General features: G+C 56.5%; 1 protein-coding gene across 5 annotated transcripts in view; it reads left to right on the plus strand.

Annotated features, from left to right (window-relative positions):
- Positions 1–16,949, plus strand: part of CACNA1I (calcium voltage-gated channel subunit alpha1 I) — a 67,419-nt gene that overhangs the window by 14,734 nt on the left and 35,736 nt on the right. Inside the window, exons 1-5 of one of the 5 annotated variants that reach the window (XM_047865396.1) lie at positions 4,999–5,116; positions 5,379–5,694; positions 7,285–7,377; positions 10,706–11,018; positions 13,595–14,016. In XM_047865396.1, the coding sequence (XP_047721352.1) occupies positions 5,431–5,694; positions 7,285–7,377; positions 10,706–11,018; positions 13,595–14,016 (1,092 nt within the window). In that variant the 5' untranslated portion in view covers positions 4,999–5,116; positions 5,379–5,430. Of the gene's footprint in view, positions 1–4,998; positions 5,117–5,378; positions 5,695–6,396; positions 6,527–7,284; positions 7,378–10,705; positions 11,019–13,594; positions 14,017–16,949 lie in introns of those variants that run through there. The other 4 variants (XM_047865395.1, XM_047865398.1, XM_047865397.1 and 1 more) reach the window with 4 other exon arrangements.

Here is a 16,949-nt window from a genome sequence, read left to right on the forward strand (position 1 = left end):
CACCCGGGTGGCTGCCAGCCAGCCAGCTTTGCCTGGGGCGGCAGGGGTGCTGGATGTTTTAGGACGGGGAGGGTCTCCCCGTGGAGCACCTGGTCCCAACCCTTACTCCCAGGAGTGGAGAGAAGCCAAGGAATGTGCTCAGGTGCGCTGGTGGTGGGTCTCCCGTGAGTGGCTGGACACTAAAAGGAGCACAAAAGGCCACTGAGCTCTCAAAATGGGTATCACAGAGTCCCGGGCTCAAATAGGCCCTCAGGTGCCGATTCAGCTCCTAGTGACTCTTCATGCACAGTTTTAACTTACTCGGTAATTGGGAATGGGGCCAGCAGAGTGGAAGTGGCCAACTGGGGGCTCGAACAGGAGGGAAAAGGATAGCTGAGACCCAAGCAGACGTGATGCCAACAGGGAATAAGAAGGCAGAAACCCTCAAAGGCAGACACCGAACCTGGCCCAATTCCAGCACAGACATCCCTCTTGGTGACTCCCAGTCATCCAGGAAAGGTCAACTCACAGTTGGCCCGTTTGCCTCGATAAGCAGGTGGGTGGGCTCCCCACCCCAGAGAGGTGATTGTCGAAAGCCGTCTCAACAGAAGTCCAGCTCTGGCTCTTGGAGGAGTCGGGTTGAGTTGCCTGGGAGAGTTGACATCTGTGGAATTTCCGTGGTGAGGGAGGAGCGGTGTGTTCGGGCGTGCGTACCCGCATGGATGCGTCTGGACGGGAGGATGCTGACACGTTGCTGCGCCTCGGCGGGCTCCTGCCCTGTGCCAGGCCCCGGGGGGACCGAACCAGCCTCTCGCTCGAGAGCAGCACTCGAGTGTCAGCTCTTGCCAAGCCCGTGCTTAGTGCTCAGGACACAACAGAAGGCAGAGTTCCTGCCCTTGGGGAACTGGTCACAGGTGCCTCCACCGAGGGGCTCTCGTGGACGGAGGACGACTGCGGGAGGCTTGGGACGCCCTCCAGGGTGGGCTCAGCTTTCTCTCACATGTCCTGTCAATTGTGGAGAGGAAGCTAACCCCGAGAGCTGGGGTGAGGACGGGGGAGGGGACCGGTTCACCCTCCCAGTGCCCCCATTGCCGCAGGGACCAGAGAAGGGGCACCCTTGTGGGAAGGATCCCGTGGGCACGTGGGGGCCTACTCTTGTGTCAGCCACTTGGAAGAGGTGGGCCCCACAGCAGCAGGAAGCGGGGGGCACCCACTTCTCCCGGGCTGGTCTTCAAAGGTGGAGGTGTGTGGGTATGAGCTCTCGGCTTTGGGGGTTCAGGACAGTTCCAGACCCCTCTGTCCCACACGGGTCTTTCCCTAGGTCATTCCGTGGCCTCCTCCTCATTGTCCCGCCTCAGCCCCAAGGTCACCACCTGCTGGAGGCCTTCCCTCACCACCCCCTTACTCCCAGACACTCTGTTGCATTAACCTGCTTGATTTCCTACTGAAATTACACTGGTGAGTTCACTTACTTGGTTGTTGGGTGTCTCTAGACTGGTATATTTACCTGGTTAACAATGATGAGGTGCTCCAGCGCAACAGGTGTGACTGAGGTAATGCTTAAATCTGACCCCTTGTGGAGACTGGGAGGCAGAGGCCAAGAGAGGGGTATCTTGCTCCAGGGCAAGGTTGGCAACATCAGAGCCGGTGTGAGAACCCAGGTTCCCCTGCCTGCAGCGCCTGCCTCCGGTGAGGGTGCTCACAGCACCCCTTCAGTCTCATGAGCCCTTGGGGAGACCCCACACGGTCTGTTTGAGGGTTCTGGGGCACAGAGTCAGGACAGTACTGCCCAGCTAGGAAGTGGCGGGGCCCATGAACCATGAGATCACGACCTAAGCCTAAACCAAGAGTCGGACGCTTAACTGAGAGCCTCCCAGGCACCCCAAAGTGTATGTATATTTTTATGCTTCTTTCTTAAAGATACAAATTGCATTTAGCGGTGGACACAACTAAAGTGTAGAGCTTAATGATGTTTTACGTGGGTTCACACCAGTGTAAAGCTACCCAGAGAAACTTAGGGGGCCTAGGGAGGCTCCCTCCTGCCCCTTGCCGGTTCCTGTCCCCCTCACCCCAAAGCGGCCACTATTCTGACCTCTATCACCGTAGATTTGTTTTGCCTGTTCTTGAGGTTTCTTTAAATGCAGTCATACAGGATGCTACCTTTTGTGTCTGCTTCTTTGGCTCAGTGTAATGTGTCTTTGCGATTCACCCACGTTCTTGTGGGTTTTATTTCTTTTTCATTGCTGTGGGTATATATTGAGCAAATATACGACTACTTATTTTTTTTTTTTTTTCATTTTAGTGTTGACTTGGGTTGTTCCTGTTTTTTTTTTTTTTTTTCTTTTTTGGCTCATATGACTCATGCGTATTCTCATACATATCTTTGGTGGATATAGCCATCCTTTCTTTTGGGTAAATACCCAGGAGTGGAATTGTTAAGGGTGCACATACGTTTAGCTTTAGTAGATTTTGTCAAATGGCTTTCCAAGATGGTTGCGTTCAATGTCTGCTAGCAAAGTCTGAGAGCTCTGGTGGCCCAGCATCCTCAGCGACATTTGGTAACGTCAGTCCTTTTCACTGTCACTCTTCCAGGGAGAGTGCAGTGGTACCTTATTGTGGTTTTAATTTGTTTTGCCCTGATGACTAGTGACAGTTGGCACTTTTCACGTGTATCCTCTTATGAAGTGTCTGTTACAGTCTTTTGCTGTTTTTAGATTGGGTGGTCTTTCTTTTTATTGTAAATTTGCAGTGGTTCTTTGTATTCTCGATTTGAGTCCTTTGGTGGATAGATATGTTGAGTCCTTTGGTGGATAGATAGATATGTCTCTTAACGGTGCTGTTGGACGATGAAGCCCTTAGTTGTAATGAAGTCCAGATTAGCAGTCGCTTTTTCAGTATTGCTTTTTGTGTCCAGTTTAATCTTTTCTTAGCCCAAGGTGATGCAAACATCCTCCAGTGTTTTCTTTTAGAAGCTTTCCTGTTTTATCTTTCACATTTAGGTCTGTATTCCGTCTCTTAGTGTGATATGTACAGATTCCCTTTTTGTACAGGTATTCAGTTGTCCCAGCAGCATTGGTTGAGAAGTCCACCCTTTTTCCACTGAATTGCAGGGGTGCCTTTATTACTGCCAGGTGGCCATTTGTATTTGGGTCGGATGTGTACGTGTTCATTGTTGGCGGATGCCGCCAAATTGCCTCCCAAAAAGTTTATATCAATTTACACTCCCACCAACAGTGTATGCGCATGTGTGTTTGTGCTCACTCTTTTCCGCACTCAGTACCATCGGCCTGAAATTTTTGCCATTTGGATGGGTGTAAAATGATCTCGGTGTGAGTTTTGTATGCATTTTCCTGTTATCAGTCAAGTGAGCGTCTCTTCCTGTATATTGGTACGTTGGCTTCCCCCCACCCCCCGCCAAGCATCTTGGCCATTTTTATTTCTTCTGTGAAATTTTTCTCTTTTCTTCTCTTTTCTTTTCTCTTTTCTTTTCTTTTGTCCTTTTACCCCCTAGTGGGGGCACAGGTGGTTTTGAGTGACAGGTGGTTTTAACATAGTCTAGATGTCTTCTATTTGTTTTATATATTGCCAATACTTATCCCAGGGCAGTGGCAATCTCTAGCCTGTTTTTGTAAATAAAGTTTTATTGGAACACGGCCATACCCACTTGTTTACCTATTTCCTATGACTGTTTCGCATTTCAAGAGTGCAGTTGAGTAATTGGCGCAGAGACCATATGGCCCTATCTGGCCCTTTACAGACAAAGTTTGCCTACCTCTACTATTTATTTATTTATTTATTTATTTATTTATTTATTTATTTAGCTTGTCTTTTTACTTAGTATGCTCTCTTTTGTCTCATAGAAGTTTTACATTTTTATATAGTCAGTCTTGAACTTTGCCTTTGTAGAATTTGGATTTGTAGATTTTATCCAGGAAAGCCTTACACGTATATCTTTTTTTTCCTCAAGTATTTCTTTTAAGTTTATTTATTTTGTTTGAGAGAGAGAGGAAGAGAAAGAGAGGAGGCAGAGAGAGAGGGAAAGAGAATGAATCCCAAGCAGACTCTGTACGGGCAACGCAGAGCCCGATGCGGGACTCAAACTCATGAAATGTGACATCGTGACCTGAGCCCGAAACCAAGAGTCAGACACTTAACTGACTGAGGCACCCAGGTATCCCAGGCCTTGTATATCTTGAGTTAACAGAAATATTTCCTGTTCTCTTGTAATATTTTTGTGATTATGTTTGTTGCATTTATGATTTTTAATCCACCAGAAGTTTATTATTTTAAATCTTGTAATATATTTTGCTTAACCTAATATATCCAAAAGATTACTATTTTCAATGTGCAATCAATAGAAATAATTAATAATGAGATTATTTACATTCTTTTTTTTTTCTTTTGATACCAAGTCTTCAAGAAGTTTATTTTTGTATATGGTGTGAGGTAGGGATCTATTCTTTTTCCAGATAACAGTTGTCTCAGAAGCATTTATTGTTTAATTCTTCTTCTCCCCATGGATCTGAAAAGGTGTTTCTGTAATAGACTAAGTTCTGTTTTATGTATGGGTTTGTCCCTGTGCTCTGTGGTGTTCCATGAATCTTTCTGTTCCTCTTGCAATACTATACACTCTAGTAATAATTGTAGTTGTATTTTGCTCTCTTGTAAGACTGGACTCCACTCCTCTTTCTCCTTTTAAAAAAACTGTCTTGCCTATTCTTCCATCCAGATAAATCCTAGAACCATCTGTCCAGGTTCCACAGACACAAACAAATTGGGATTTTGATTGGGTTGCAATGACTCATTGTTTAACCTCACAGGATGGGTAGGGCAGAGATTGTCATCTCTGTCTTACAGATGAGGAAATTGAGGTCTGGAGAGAGGAAGTTAACAGCCCAAGGTTACATAGATGGGAAGGGGTGGGGCAGGCAGAGGATCAGATCCTCATCTGTTGGATCAGTAGAATTCAACGTTTGTTGATTAAACGTGTACTCTGTGCTGAACAAACAGTGTGTGGGGACTGGGGAGCCTGAGACCCCGTCCTTGTCCTAAAAGAGCTTCAGGCTCCAAGAGAAGTTGGGTACACATGCCCTAGGAGCAATGCGGGCGTGTGCAGGGCACAGTCTGGCCACAGCGGGTCAGGGACTAGCCCTGCTCCATCCTGGGGAGGCCCCCTTAGGGAAGAGACCCTAGAACTGACTGCAGTGGGTCAGTGGGAGATTTTTTGACCATGGGGAAGGGCGTCCCAGGTGGGGGAACAACATAGGCCAAGGTCTAGAGGCAGTGACAGGACCTGTTGGGACAGTTCTGTCATACTACGTGGCCTTTCCCCTTCCTGCTCCTCCTGGTGGTGACCCCTCCCCTTCTCTTCTCTTCCCCCCGCCATCACCCGTGCACAGACAAGGGGATGTGGCCCTGCCCCCCTACTACCAGCCAGAGGAGGACGACGAGATGCCCTTCATCTGCTCCCTTTCGGGGGACAATGGCATCATGGGCTGCCACGAGATCCCCCCACTCAAGGAGCAGGGCCGTGAGTGCTGCCTGTCCAAGGATGATGTCTACGACTTCGGGGCGGGGCGCCAGGACCTCAATGCCAGCGGGCTCTGCGTCAACTGGAACCGCTACTATAACGTGTGCCGCACGGGCAGCGCCAACCCCCACAAGGGTGCCATCAATTTCGACAACATCGGCTACGCCTGGATCGTCATCTTTCAGGTGAGGCCGCTCAGGCCTGGCACCAGCGCACAGGCTGGGGCCCGGGAGACCGGAGTGGGGTGGGGTGAGGGGCGGGGGGAACAGCTTCTTCTGGCAGGGAGGGCTCTGTGCTAGGTGTTGGCCGCCTGTTTCATTGAAATCTGCCCGGCTTGCTGGCGCGATGGGCGTTATCGTGCCCCTATTATAGACAGAGCAACTGAGGTTCGAGAGAAAGGAAGCAAGCTATTTGATGGATCACATGCTGGTTAGTGGAGAGTCAGGATTTTAACCCAGGGCCGGGTGCCCCCAAAGCCTGTGCTCTTTGTGGAACCCCAGGTTGCCTGGGGACCGATGGATCCCGGCAGTGAGGTACAGACCTAGAGGGGAGAGACCAGACTCGCGCCCGTTAGAGGGGCTGACCAGGCAAGGCCTGCACACAGGACGTGGGGGAAAAGACATTCCTGGTGGAGGTGACCACCTGAGCCAAGGCCCGAGTGCAGGGAAGGTTCAAGGTGAGCACCAAGGAGCTGTCTGTCTGTCTGGGTAGAATCTCTCGGGCGGTTTTCGTTGATCAGTCAGTAAGAAATACGTTTTACTCAGTGCACACATATACACACACTCACAGTTACCTTTACTGTGTGCCTTGCGCGGCCCCACTGCGCTGCAGACGACCGGGGTGGGGCGTGTTGAGGAAACGAGGGCTCTAAGACTGGGTACCGCTTCCTGCCTCTGTGCCTCAGTTTTTCACCTTTAACGTGGGGGTAATAACAGCCCCCTCTCACCCTGAGTGGCTGAGAAGAAGAAGCTAGATGACGGGAGCCGAACAGTCAGCCAAGTGTGGAGTGAGTGCTTGGTAAAGGTCACCTTCCCGCTGCCCTCGGAAGGAAGAACAGGGCTGGAGCGGGGGGGGGGGGGGGGGGGGGGGGGTGGCTGAGAAGCCCCGAGAAGAGGGGAGGGCCTTATCAAAGCGGCCGCTCTGTGTGCTTTGCTCTGGGGAGCATCGAGATCACAGAATTCAGAGCCGCAAGGCATGATGTGATGTGATCACAGCCCAGCAGCTGTGTTTTGAGACCCTCAGCCCCCAGGGGTGTGAATGGGTTGCCTGGGAGAGGGCAGTTGCTAGGGAGCGCCCAGCGTTTGCTTTGCCCGAGGCTGCTCTGCCTCCCTCTCTGGGAAGGAGAACACAGTCACACCATCATAGCCACACCCCTGGGCTCAGCTGAGCTGTACCCTAGGCCCAGCTGGTGAGCTGGAGTTGGAGTCCAGGGCCCCCTGCTTCCAGCCCTCCTGCCTTGGTGAGGGAGACTGGAGAGGGGCAGGCTCTGGAGCAAGAGGGACCAGGCTCAGGTCTGGCTCCCCGCCTTCCTGGCTGTGTGACAGAGGGCAAATACTGTAACCTCTCTGAACCTCAGTTTCCTCACCCGTGTATGGGGGACGAGGATGGCCGTCCCATGGAGCCTTGTGGAGAGTTCGAGAGAGAATGTGTGCCCAGCAGTCTGGCACACACACTGGGGCCTCTGTCTGGGGCGCTGCGTCGGTCGCCTGTCTTTCCTGAGGGTGCCGCCTTTCCTGTCTCAGGCTCACCGGTCCTCTGCTCTGTTCTGGCTGCAGGTGATTACCCTGGAAGGCTGGGTGGAGATCATGTACTATGTGATGGATGCTCACTCCTTCTACAACTTCATCTACTTTATCCTGCTTATCATAGTACGTGTCAGGGTAGCTGGGGCTCTCTGGGGAAGCTCACGGACCCAGGGACCAGGGATGGGGCTGGGGGGTTCCCAGGGAGCCCCTCAGAGCCAAGAGAGCTGAGTGGGAGGGAGCAGGAGGGGCAGGGTTTCTTTTTTTAAATTTTATTTTAAGCCATCCAGACACCCAACACGGGGCTCGAACTCACAGTCCTGAGACCAAGAGTCGGGTGCTTCACTGACTGAACCAGCCAAGCCATTTTTAAATGCCTCCGAGCAGCGGGTGACTGAAGGGACTCATCAGCGCGGCTGCGGGAAGCATCCATCACTCTCGATTGCCTTCATTTCTCATTTCTGGGCGTTTAAGACCATCGAGGCGCTCCTGCTCATGTTTCTCTGCCTCGTAGTCTCTGGGAATACATTCTTCTCACGACCGTAGCTAGGTGCAGCCCCAGGATGGGAGCTTGTCTAGGGCTCCAGCTTGTTCCTCTTTTCCCGTGGTGGGAAGGGGAGATACTCTGAAACAGAAGCCTGGGGCTGCTTCCCCACAGGGCTCCCTGAAATTCTCGGATGCAGGGGGCGGGGGTGGCTTAGGGGGTGGAGGCGGGGCTCTGTCTGCCTCACGGAGCAGGGTCCTTCTGGGAAGCCCCTCCTGCCTCCCTCCACAGTCCACCCAGAGCGAGCTTATCCACCTCGTCATGCCTGACCGCGGCTTCAGCCACAGCACAATCCCCCAAATGTCAAGGTGATTCTCTCCTGGGCGAGTCAGTGCTGGCTCACTCCCTACTGCTGTGAGGCTGGATTCTCTGGTGTCCCGATGGTGGGAGAGGGCATGCTTGGCTCTCTGGGACAGCACCTTTTCCTGAGCTGGTGGGACCTTGACCTGGGGGTTCAGGACAAGCTGGCAAGTGACCCGAGACGTACCTGCTGTTGGTTTTGCTCTGATGCCTTCCTGGGGGACGCAGGGGCCTTGGACCTGTAAAGAGACCCCCAGATAAAAAGAAGGGGGTTGAGACTTTGTTCAGCATCGCCCTTCATCCATTGGTTTGTTCATTCCCCAGCACCATCAGGGAGACCTGCCCTGCTCCAGGCCCTGAGCCGAACACTGGGCACTGAGCAGTGAGGTGGGCCCGGCCTTGTCCTCGAGGAGCTCACAGTCTTGGGCGGGGGGCGGGAAGATGGGCTACGCTTGACATTGACCAGACAGCATATTAGGAGCCACAGCAGAAGCAATCCTGAGAGGTTGAGGGAGCCCAAAGGAGTTTTCTAATCTAGCTTGGAGGAGGAAGAGGGGAGTGGGAGGCTTCCTGGAGGAGGTGATTACCGGAACTGAGCCTTAAAGGCTGAGGGCAGGCAGCCAGGGGGAGAGCCTCTTGGGCAGGGGGCAACTTGCAGAGACCTTGACATGGACAGAGTCCTGATTGGAGGCACTTCGAACCACTGGGGTTGCTGGAGGAGCCTTGAATTCCAGAGAAGCACTGGAGAATGTGGTCTGCCCCTCCTGATAGAGTTAGGGGTGGGGATGTCAAGTTGGTAACTCCCAGCGTGACACGAGCCACGTCTGTTAGCTCCCCCGAGTCCCGTGGGGGATGGTGATGGCACCTAGGCTTATGGGTTCTCAGGAGGATTAGATGAGACAGAGTCTGAGGCCTGCATGACCCCTGGCACACAGTAAGCCTCAATAAATGTGCCCTGCCACTTTTACTGCTGGTATTTTTGGGCCCCAGGTGGCTCTGTCACAAGAGAAAGGGTACTGGCAGGGGGCTGAGGATGTTGAACTTTTCTGGGTGCTGGGAGGGGTCCAGAGAGCAAAGCCTGAACCACCGGGCCCTCACAATCCTGGCCATGCAGGGCCACCTACCCATTCTGTTCCTCAGGTGAGGATCCTGAGCTCCAGAGAGGTGAGAGGTCCTCAGCCCTCAGACTCTGGTGCCCAGCGCTCCCTCTGGTTGGAAACGTGTTAAGCTTGTCTTGCCTGAGCCTTGGGTTTTACAGACGGGGAAACGGAGGTCCAGAAGGAAGGGGGGAGCTGCCTGGGTCACAGGGGCAGTGGCTGTAGAGGCAGGCTGTCTAGAAGCCTGATAGGTGTGAGCTCCCAGAGGGAAGGGTCTGCACCCTCTCCTTCTTGGTGACCCGTCACAGGGGCCCGATGCGCAGCAGATCTCCAGGAGACGCTGGTGGAAGATAGAACCGAGAGGGCCAATGAGGGGCATCTTTGTACCTGGGGATTTTCTCAGGGTCCTCCAGCCAGGAAGCCCTCCCCTCAGCCCTCGATAACCCCAGAAGCCCAGCTCCCTCTTTGTGACGTGGGGGCAGGAGGGGAGGGTGAATCAGTGGCTGGGACTGTGGCCTGCGTGAACTGCCTGGCAGGTAGCCTGGAGGAGGATGAATAGCTGGTAGGTGGACCCTCCTTGCTGGTAGGGCCACTGATCTCTTTCAAGGGCTTAGCGAATGCCAGAGGAGGGGTCTGCCCTCTGGCAACTAGGACCTACCTGTGCCCTCTGCGGCCTGTGGAGGCCACTGGAACTGGACCCTGCATCATGAGGTGGTGGGATTCTTAGTACTGACTGAGTAGTTTCCCCCACCACCTCCATCCAAGCACAGATAAAGCCACACAAGTAAACCCTGTCTGAAGGAAGTTTCTCTTTTGTCTGGATGCCCAACTGAGGCCAAAGTGGAGGCCAGAGAGAGGGTAGGGCTGGGGTGGGACTCAGGGCCTGGATAGTCTGAGAGGGTGTGGGCCTCCCTCCCTGGCCTCAGCACTGACGTCCCTGGCCGGGGTCCGAGGGCCTGGGGGATCGGGCTTCAAAGCGGGTCCCAGTGGGGCCTGGGGAGCTGCCTGGGCCACCGCTGTCCTGGGGCCCTGGCCTCCTGTCGGAGCAAGGCCTCAGCAGTCTTTTCCTGTCCCTATCTGTGCCCGTGCCTCTCCGTCTCTCTGGGCCCTCCACCCTCTGCCCCTCTCTCTCCCCGCCTCCTCGCACCCATCACCCTGTGTCTCCCACGCCCTCCGCTTCTGCACTCTCTGAGCCTCCGTCCCTCCCTCTCGGTGTTTCTCCTCATCGTCTCTCTGTCCTTCCTGCCGGCTCTGGCTGTCTGTCTCCTGGCTCTGTCCTGTCCCTGCTCCGTGCCTCGGATTTGTCCCTGCCCCTCTTCCTCCTGTCCTCCTTTCTGCCTCGGTACCCCTCTGCTTCTCACCCCACCTCTGTCACCGCGTCACCACCTCTGCCTCCCCGTTTTCTCTTTCTCTCTATCCCTTCATTCTCCTCTCCCCCACGTCTGCCTCCCCCCACCAACCTGTCCCCTCTGTTCCTGTCCCTGTCCCTGTCCTCTCCTCCCGTTGGTCACAGGTGGGCTCCTTCTTCATGATCAACCTGTGCCTCGTTGTCATAGCGACCCAGTTCTCGGAGACCAAGCAGCGGGAGCACCGGCTGATGCTGGAGCAGCGGCAGCGCTACCTGTCCTCCAGCACGGTGGCCAGCTACGCGGAGCCCGGCGACTGTTACGAGGAGATCTTCCAGTACGTCTGTCACATCTTGCGCAAGGCCAGGAGGCGTGCCCTGGGCCTCTACCAGGCCCTGCAGAGCCGGCGCCGGGCCCCGGGCCCGGGGGCGTCCCCCTCCGCCAAGCCCGGGCCCCGCGCCAAGGAGCCCAGGCATTACAGTAAGTGGTCCCGCCTGCCGCCGCCTCCGGGGTGCCCCGCTCAGGCCTCGTGTGCCTCCAGCGGGGGATTCTGGGGACCCCGCGACGGCACCGCTGGCGAACGCGCCCCCCTGTCTCCTCGGCACAGGCAGAGCCATCCGGCAGGTTGAGAACCCGGGTCTTCCCTCGGGAGCTCCGGTCCGTGCCCCTTGCTCCCTCCCTGCTTTCCTGACCCCCTGCCGGTGCCCGGTCTGGGCTGGCCTCGGGCTGGGGGCACCCAGCACCCCGAGCCCTGCAGGATCCCCTTCCGACCCCAGTGGGGTCACACGTGGACCCAGGCTCCGCCCGGGATTCACACTCGAAAGAAACGGACGGTTGTCTATCCTGTCTGGTAAAACGCTAACGCCCCACTCCTCTCAGCCTGCCTCACGCCCCACGTGGCTTCCTGCTGCCACCACGTGCTAGCACGCCAGAGCAGTGACGACCAGCCACCTGGGATAAGGGGGCTGTGGCCACCGTGCCGAGGCATGGTGTGTCGGGGCCAGAGATCTTCTGTCTCTGGGCCGTTAGGCTCAGAAGGGGCTCTCCATTCACTCCCTCGTCTGTTCTAGAAAACAGTCCTGAGAAGAGGGCAGAGTGAGTTATATTATCCCGTTTTCAGATGGGAAAACCAAGGTTCAGATAGGTGAAGGGAGTCACCTGGGGTCACGCAGCGTGTCCGTGACAAAATCCGCATCAGGGACATCAGAGCTGGGTTTGCTGGGCCTGTGTCCAGAGGGAAATGAACGCGCCCGCTCAGCTCCCCGGAGAAGGCCAGTGTGCCCCAGGAGAGGAGTCCCGCCCCCCAGCTGGTGCCAGGACGGAAGTCAGCAGGGTCCCAGCCCCGGAGCAGGTGCACAGCGTGTGACCTGGACAGCCTGGGCCCCTCTGTGGGCCTCAGTCTCCTGCTCCGTCAGGTCGAGGATGAGGCTCACGCGCAGGGGGAGTCAGCCACCCCCGGGCCCTGCCCCTGCAGCTCTCAAGCCCTGAGATTCTTGGGAGGCAAGCCAGAGAGAGAACTGATGCTCGAAGCTGCCGCCCACCCCTCCTCGGGCGCCAGCCGTCCAGGCGTGGTCTTGCGGGAGGCTCCAGGTGGCCCGTGGGCTGGCCCAGCACGTGGACGGGGCAGCTGGGGTCTGCCTGCAGGGTCCCTGGATGACGCGGGCTTCTTGCTGCTGCCCCCACCCTCTCCGGGGAAGCTGTGTGGAAAGAAGTCCAGGGGGCTCTCTGGAGGGGGACCTTGCCCCCTGCCCCTGGGCCTCAGTACCTTCCCGCTTCCCTGGGAAACAAGTTTCAGGGGGCCCAGCCCCAGGCACGAGTGGGGCTGAGGTGGGCCTTACTGAAGTGGGATTGACCCCAGGCTTCTGCCTGCCCACGCCGGCTCCCAGGGGATGAATGAATCAGAAGGCCTCGTCCGGGGCTTCAGGAGATATTGGGAGGCAAATCTGGAAAGGGAGGGTAGGCATTACATGTTTTTCATTCCCTTTAATTATTATTATTCTTAAATGTTTATTTAGTTATTTTGAGAGAGAGAAAGAGAACACGCATGTGGGAGGGACAGGGTAGGGTGGGTACAGAGAGAGAGAGAACCCCAAGCAGGCTCCGCACTGTGCCCCCATGGGGCTTGATCCCATGAACCCTGAGACCATAACCTGGGCAGAAACCAGGACTCAGATGCCAGACGCCTGAGCCACCCAGGCACCCTCCCTTTAATATTACTAATAGCTTTTCTTTGCTCGCACCAGGAAAACGTGTATTTTAGGACAGTACAGGTAAACATAAAGAAGAGACCAAACCACCCAGGAAGAACCTCTCTGACACCTCCTTGAAATGGTTAAAGATGGCAGAACTGTGGTCTAAGACTGGTTCAGGCTTCTTAAACTCTCCCTGGGGCAGCACAGGGGGTGAACACTTCTGCCCCCCACTCCCTGCTGTGCCTCCCGTCAGCCCCTCCTGCCTGCTTCCCCTGGAGCCACCCCGACTCTCAGGGGGCTTCTAGAGCAAGGGTTTGCCTCCTGCCCAGGGCTCCTGCCTCCCTCCCTCCCCGGGACACAAGCCCCACATACAGGTGGGAGGAGAATTGAAGATGGAGAGGTCACCTTGGCTCTCTCTAAGGGGCGTCCGTCCGCCACATCAAGCTGACTCTTTTAGAAGCTCTTTTGGAAACTCTTTCTCAGCCATTTCCCCAAGTCCAATGTGAGCAAGCAGGACCGTGGGAGGGCTGGGCCTCGGGCCAGGAGATGATGTAGCCAGGACAGGCGACAAACACACGTGCCCCAGGCACTGTTCTAGGCACGCCGACACATCCACAGTAGAACCCTCCCCATGGCCCTCGCTTGTCACAGGGGCCAGCCAAGCCCAGGGAGGTAAAGCCAATCCCCCAGGAACTACAAGCCACTCGACCTCCTCACCCAGACAGAACCTGAGCCACAGGAACTTGAAGCACACATGTGTCCCAGGGTTAGCTTGACCCCTGGGGTGGGCAGGTCCTGCCCCCTCGGAGCCCCTCAAGCCTGTGTAACCTGAGGCGCCGACCCTGCCTTGTGTTTGCTTCGCAGAGCTGTGCCCTCGACACAGTCCCCTGGACCCGATGCCCCACACACCGGTGCAGCCCATCTCTGCCATGCTGGCCTCCGATCCTGCCAGCTGTCCCCGCTGCCAGCACGAGGGGAGCCGGCGGCCCTCGGGCCCGGGCAGCACCGACTCGGGCCAGGAGGGCTCGGGCTCTGGTGGCTCAGGTGGTGACTCGGAGGAGGTGGATGGGGACGGGGCCCGGAGCAGCGAGGATGGGACCTCCTCAGGCCTGGAGAAGGAGGACGAGGAGGAACAGGCGGACGGGGCGGCCCGGCTGTGCGGGGATGTGTGGCGGGAGACCCGAGCCAAGCTTCGAGGCATCGTGGACAGCAAGTACTTCAACCGGGGCATCATGATGGCCATCTTGGTTAACACCGTCAGCATGGGCATCGAACACCATGAGCAGGCCAGTGGGGGCGGGCGCTGGGTGCGGGGGCGGGCATGGGCGCGGGGGGAGGGCTGGATGCCTAGGCCCAAGCCGGCCCCACGCAGCCCGGGCTGTTGAACATCCCCTGGGTGTCTGTCTCCCACCTGACCGGGGCCGGGTCCGATTCTGCCCTGTGGCCTCAGTACCCAGCCCCGGGCCCGGCCCAGAGGGGAGGGAAGCTCCAGGTGTGTGCCTGGTGGGTGAGTGAGCGAGGGAGGCGGAGCTGGTACTGGGGCCCGCTGGGTTGAGATCCAACTCTCGTCTCCTGAGTGGCGCGGCCTGGACACCAGGCACCCACAGCCCTTCCCCTGTCCGTCCTGCCAAACCTGACTTCCGGTCATCGCCTTTCCCGCGAGCCCTCCTGTCCATTCTCCCCCAAACAGCTGGCGTGGTCTTTCCCGAGGCCGGGCTTTCCCCTCTCCCCAACCTGCCGCAGCTCCCCATTGCCCTCGGCACAAAACACAGACCTTTCCTCTGACAGCCAAGGTCCCTCTGTGGCAGTGCCTTCAGCAGGTTGGGCGTCCTCCTGTCCCTGATGTCCCCACATAGTCCACCCTCCACGCAGCCCGGCGGCACTGAGGGTGGCCCCAGGGTTGCCCTGCAAAGACTGTCCCCTGTCTCCCTCCTCGGCCAACCCTGTGGTTTCTTCTGTCCTCAGCACGGGGTGCGTGGAGTGCAGAGTGGGTGTTGGCTGAGTTCATGGTGTGTCCCAGGCCCCCTGGGCCATTGGGGTTCAGAGACATGGCCCCAAGGGAGATGGCAGGAGCACAGGGAGGATGTGTAAGAGATAAGAGCCTACTTGTAGGGACACAGGAAGGAGGGCTGTGGGGGGTTAGCACACATGTGCCCAGCAAATAGGTCATACCGTGGGTGACGGCCTGTGTGACAAGTCCATTCCTGGCTCCATTCGAAAAACACCGTTTTCTGACTCACCTAGCCCCCTGGGTGGGTTTCCTCCGTTGACCTGACCCCTACCCCGTGAGGGCACCCCGCTTGGCAGCTAGTGACCCTGAGGCCTAGGGAGGGGATGTCACTGATCCAAGGTCCCACAGACAATCAGGGGTCAGGTTTGAACCCACATCTTTCTTTCTTTTTTTTTTTTAACATTTATTTATTTTTGAGAGACAGAGAGAGGCGGAGCATGAGCAGGGAGGTGGGGAGAGAGAGAGAGAGAGACAGAATCTGAAGCAGGCTTCAGGCTCTGAGCTGTTTGTTAGCACAGAGTCTGACGCGGGGCTCGAGCTCATGAACCGTGAGACCATGATCTGAGCTGAAGTCGGACGCTCAACTGACTGAGCCACCCAGGTGCCCCACCCACATCTTTCTTTAACATTTATTTATTTTTGAGTGGGTGAGAGAGAGTGCGCAAGCTTGAGCAAGGGAGGGACAGAGAGAGAGGGAGACACAGAATCCGAGCAGGCTTCAGGCTCCGAGCTGTCAGCACAGAGCCCGAAGCGGGGCTTGAACCCACAGAGCCATGAGATCACGACCTGAAGCGAAGTCGGACGCTCAACCGAGTGAGCCACCCAGGCGCCCCTGAACCCACATCTTTCTGTGGCGAGACTGACACCCCCACGGGGTTCAGAATGTGGCACCTCCCTTTGCTTTCCTGCCGCCCGCTTTCTGCGGAGGCCCTCCACCCGCCCACTGCGCCCCGCGATGGGCCACACTCTCATTTCCCTCTTCATTAGCTCTCCAAGCGCTGGCTCCATTCAATTTCCTTAAATGCGGCCCCTGGGGCTGCAGCGACACTCTGTTTGGAGCTGCTGGTTTGCCAGCCATTCCGGCTTAATTAAAAAGGTCTCTGGGGAAGACTGGGGGGAAGGCTGTCTGCAGGGTAAAGCTGGTGAGAGAGGCAGCCCGGGCCTCCTGGCCTAGGGCTCAGGCTCCTGGCCTTTCCTGGCCTAGGCTTGCCGGTGGGGTGGGGGCAGAAGCCTGGCTGGGCCAGCGGTCCCGGAGGGGGGTCTCGTGGGGAAACAGTGATGTTGGGGTCCTGGCTCTAATTTCTGAGCGGCTTGTCACAGTGCTGCCTGGGCACGGTTCCCGCCAGGGGCTTGTGGGAACTGGCTTGCGAGAGCCAATTTTCTGTCACTCGGGAACTTCGAAAGCCTGATTTTAAACAGTTGGTAGCTTGGAATTGGCCATGGTGGGAGTCTTTACACCACAGAAATTGGCATATGCTACAGATCAGGGCCACTTTTCAGAGGCCTGTTTGCCAGGGTTCTGTGGGCCGCGGCCCCTCCGCCTCCCCACCAGCCCGATCTCAGGGCCTCCCTGCCTGGCCTGTACCCTGCTCGCCCCCTGCTGCCCCTGCCTGGGCTCCTTCCCTGGTTCTGCCACTGACCAGCAGGCGGCCTCGGGCAAGTCACTTGGCCTCCCTCAGCCAGCAGCTCCGTCTGTAACCGGGCGCACGGACCCTCTGCACAGAGGGGCTGGGAGGGTTAAATGCGTTAAGAAGCCCAGCACGTAGTAGGTGCTCACTAATTTGCAATTATTTATGGGTCTTCTGTTTGAACCTCACATCACCACCCTTGGGGTGAACTTACCTCCTGTTGTCTGGAGCCTCAAAAAATTAATGAATTTGAAAAAAGAGTGAGGGGGAGGGAGAATTTTTTAAAATGTTCTTTTGAAAGCAGCCTGGAGTGGCAGCCATTGTTCTGCTGAGCGCCGCGTGGGGCCTGCTCGGGGCCTGCTGGTATTTTTGCTCCACTCCTCTCTGCTCCCAGACGTGGCTTGGCGGGAAACGATCCGCCTCCGTGCTTATTTTGAGCAGCCCCGTCTGAGGTGGTGCCTGCAGAGAGAGGTGGCCCAGGGCCCCTGGGAGGCCGGGAGAGTGGGGAGGAGGAGAAGGAGAAGATGGGTGAACGCGCACAGCCCCTTTCCTGCAGGGGTGCAGACCGTGGAGGGGAGGC

The sequence above is a fragment of the Prionailurus viverrinus genome, chromosome B4, assembly GCF_022837055.1.
Source record: "Prionailurus viverrinus isolate Anna chromosome B4, UM_Priviv_1.0, whole genome shotgun sequence".
Classification (NCBI taxonomy): domain Eukaryota; kingdom Metazoa; phylum Chordata; class Mammalia; order Carnivora; family Felidae; genus Prionailurus; species Prionailurus viverrinus.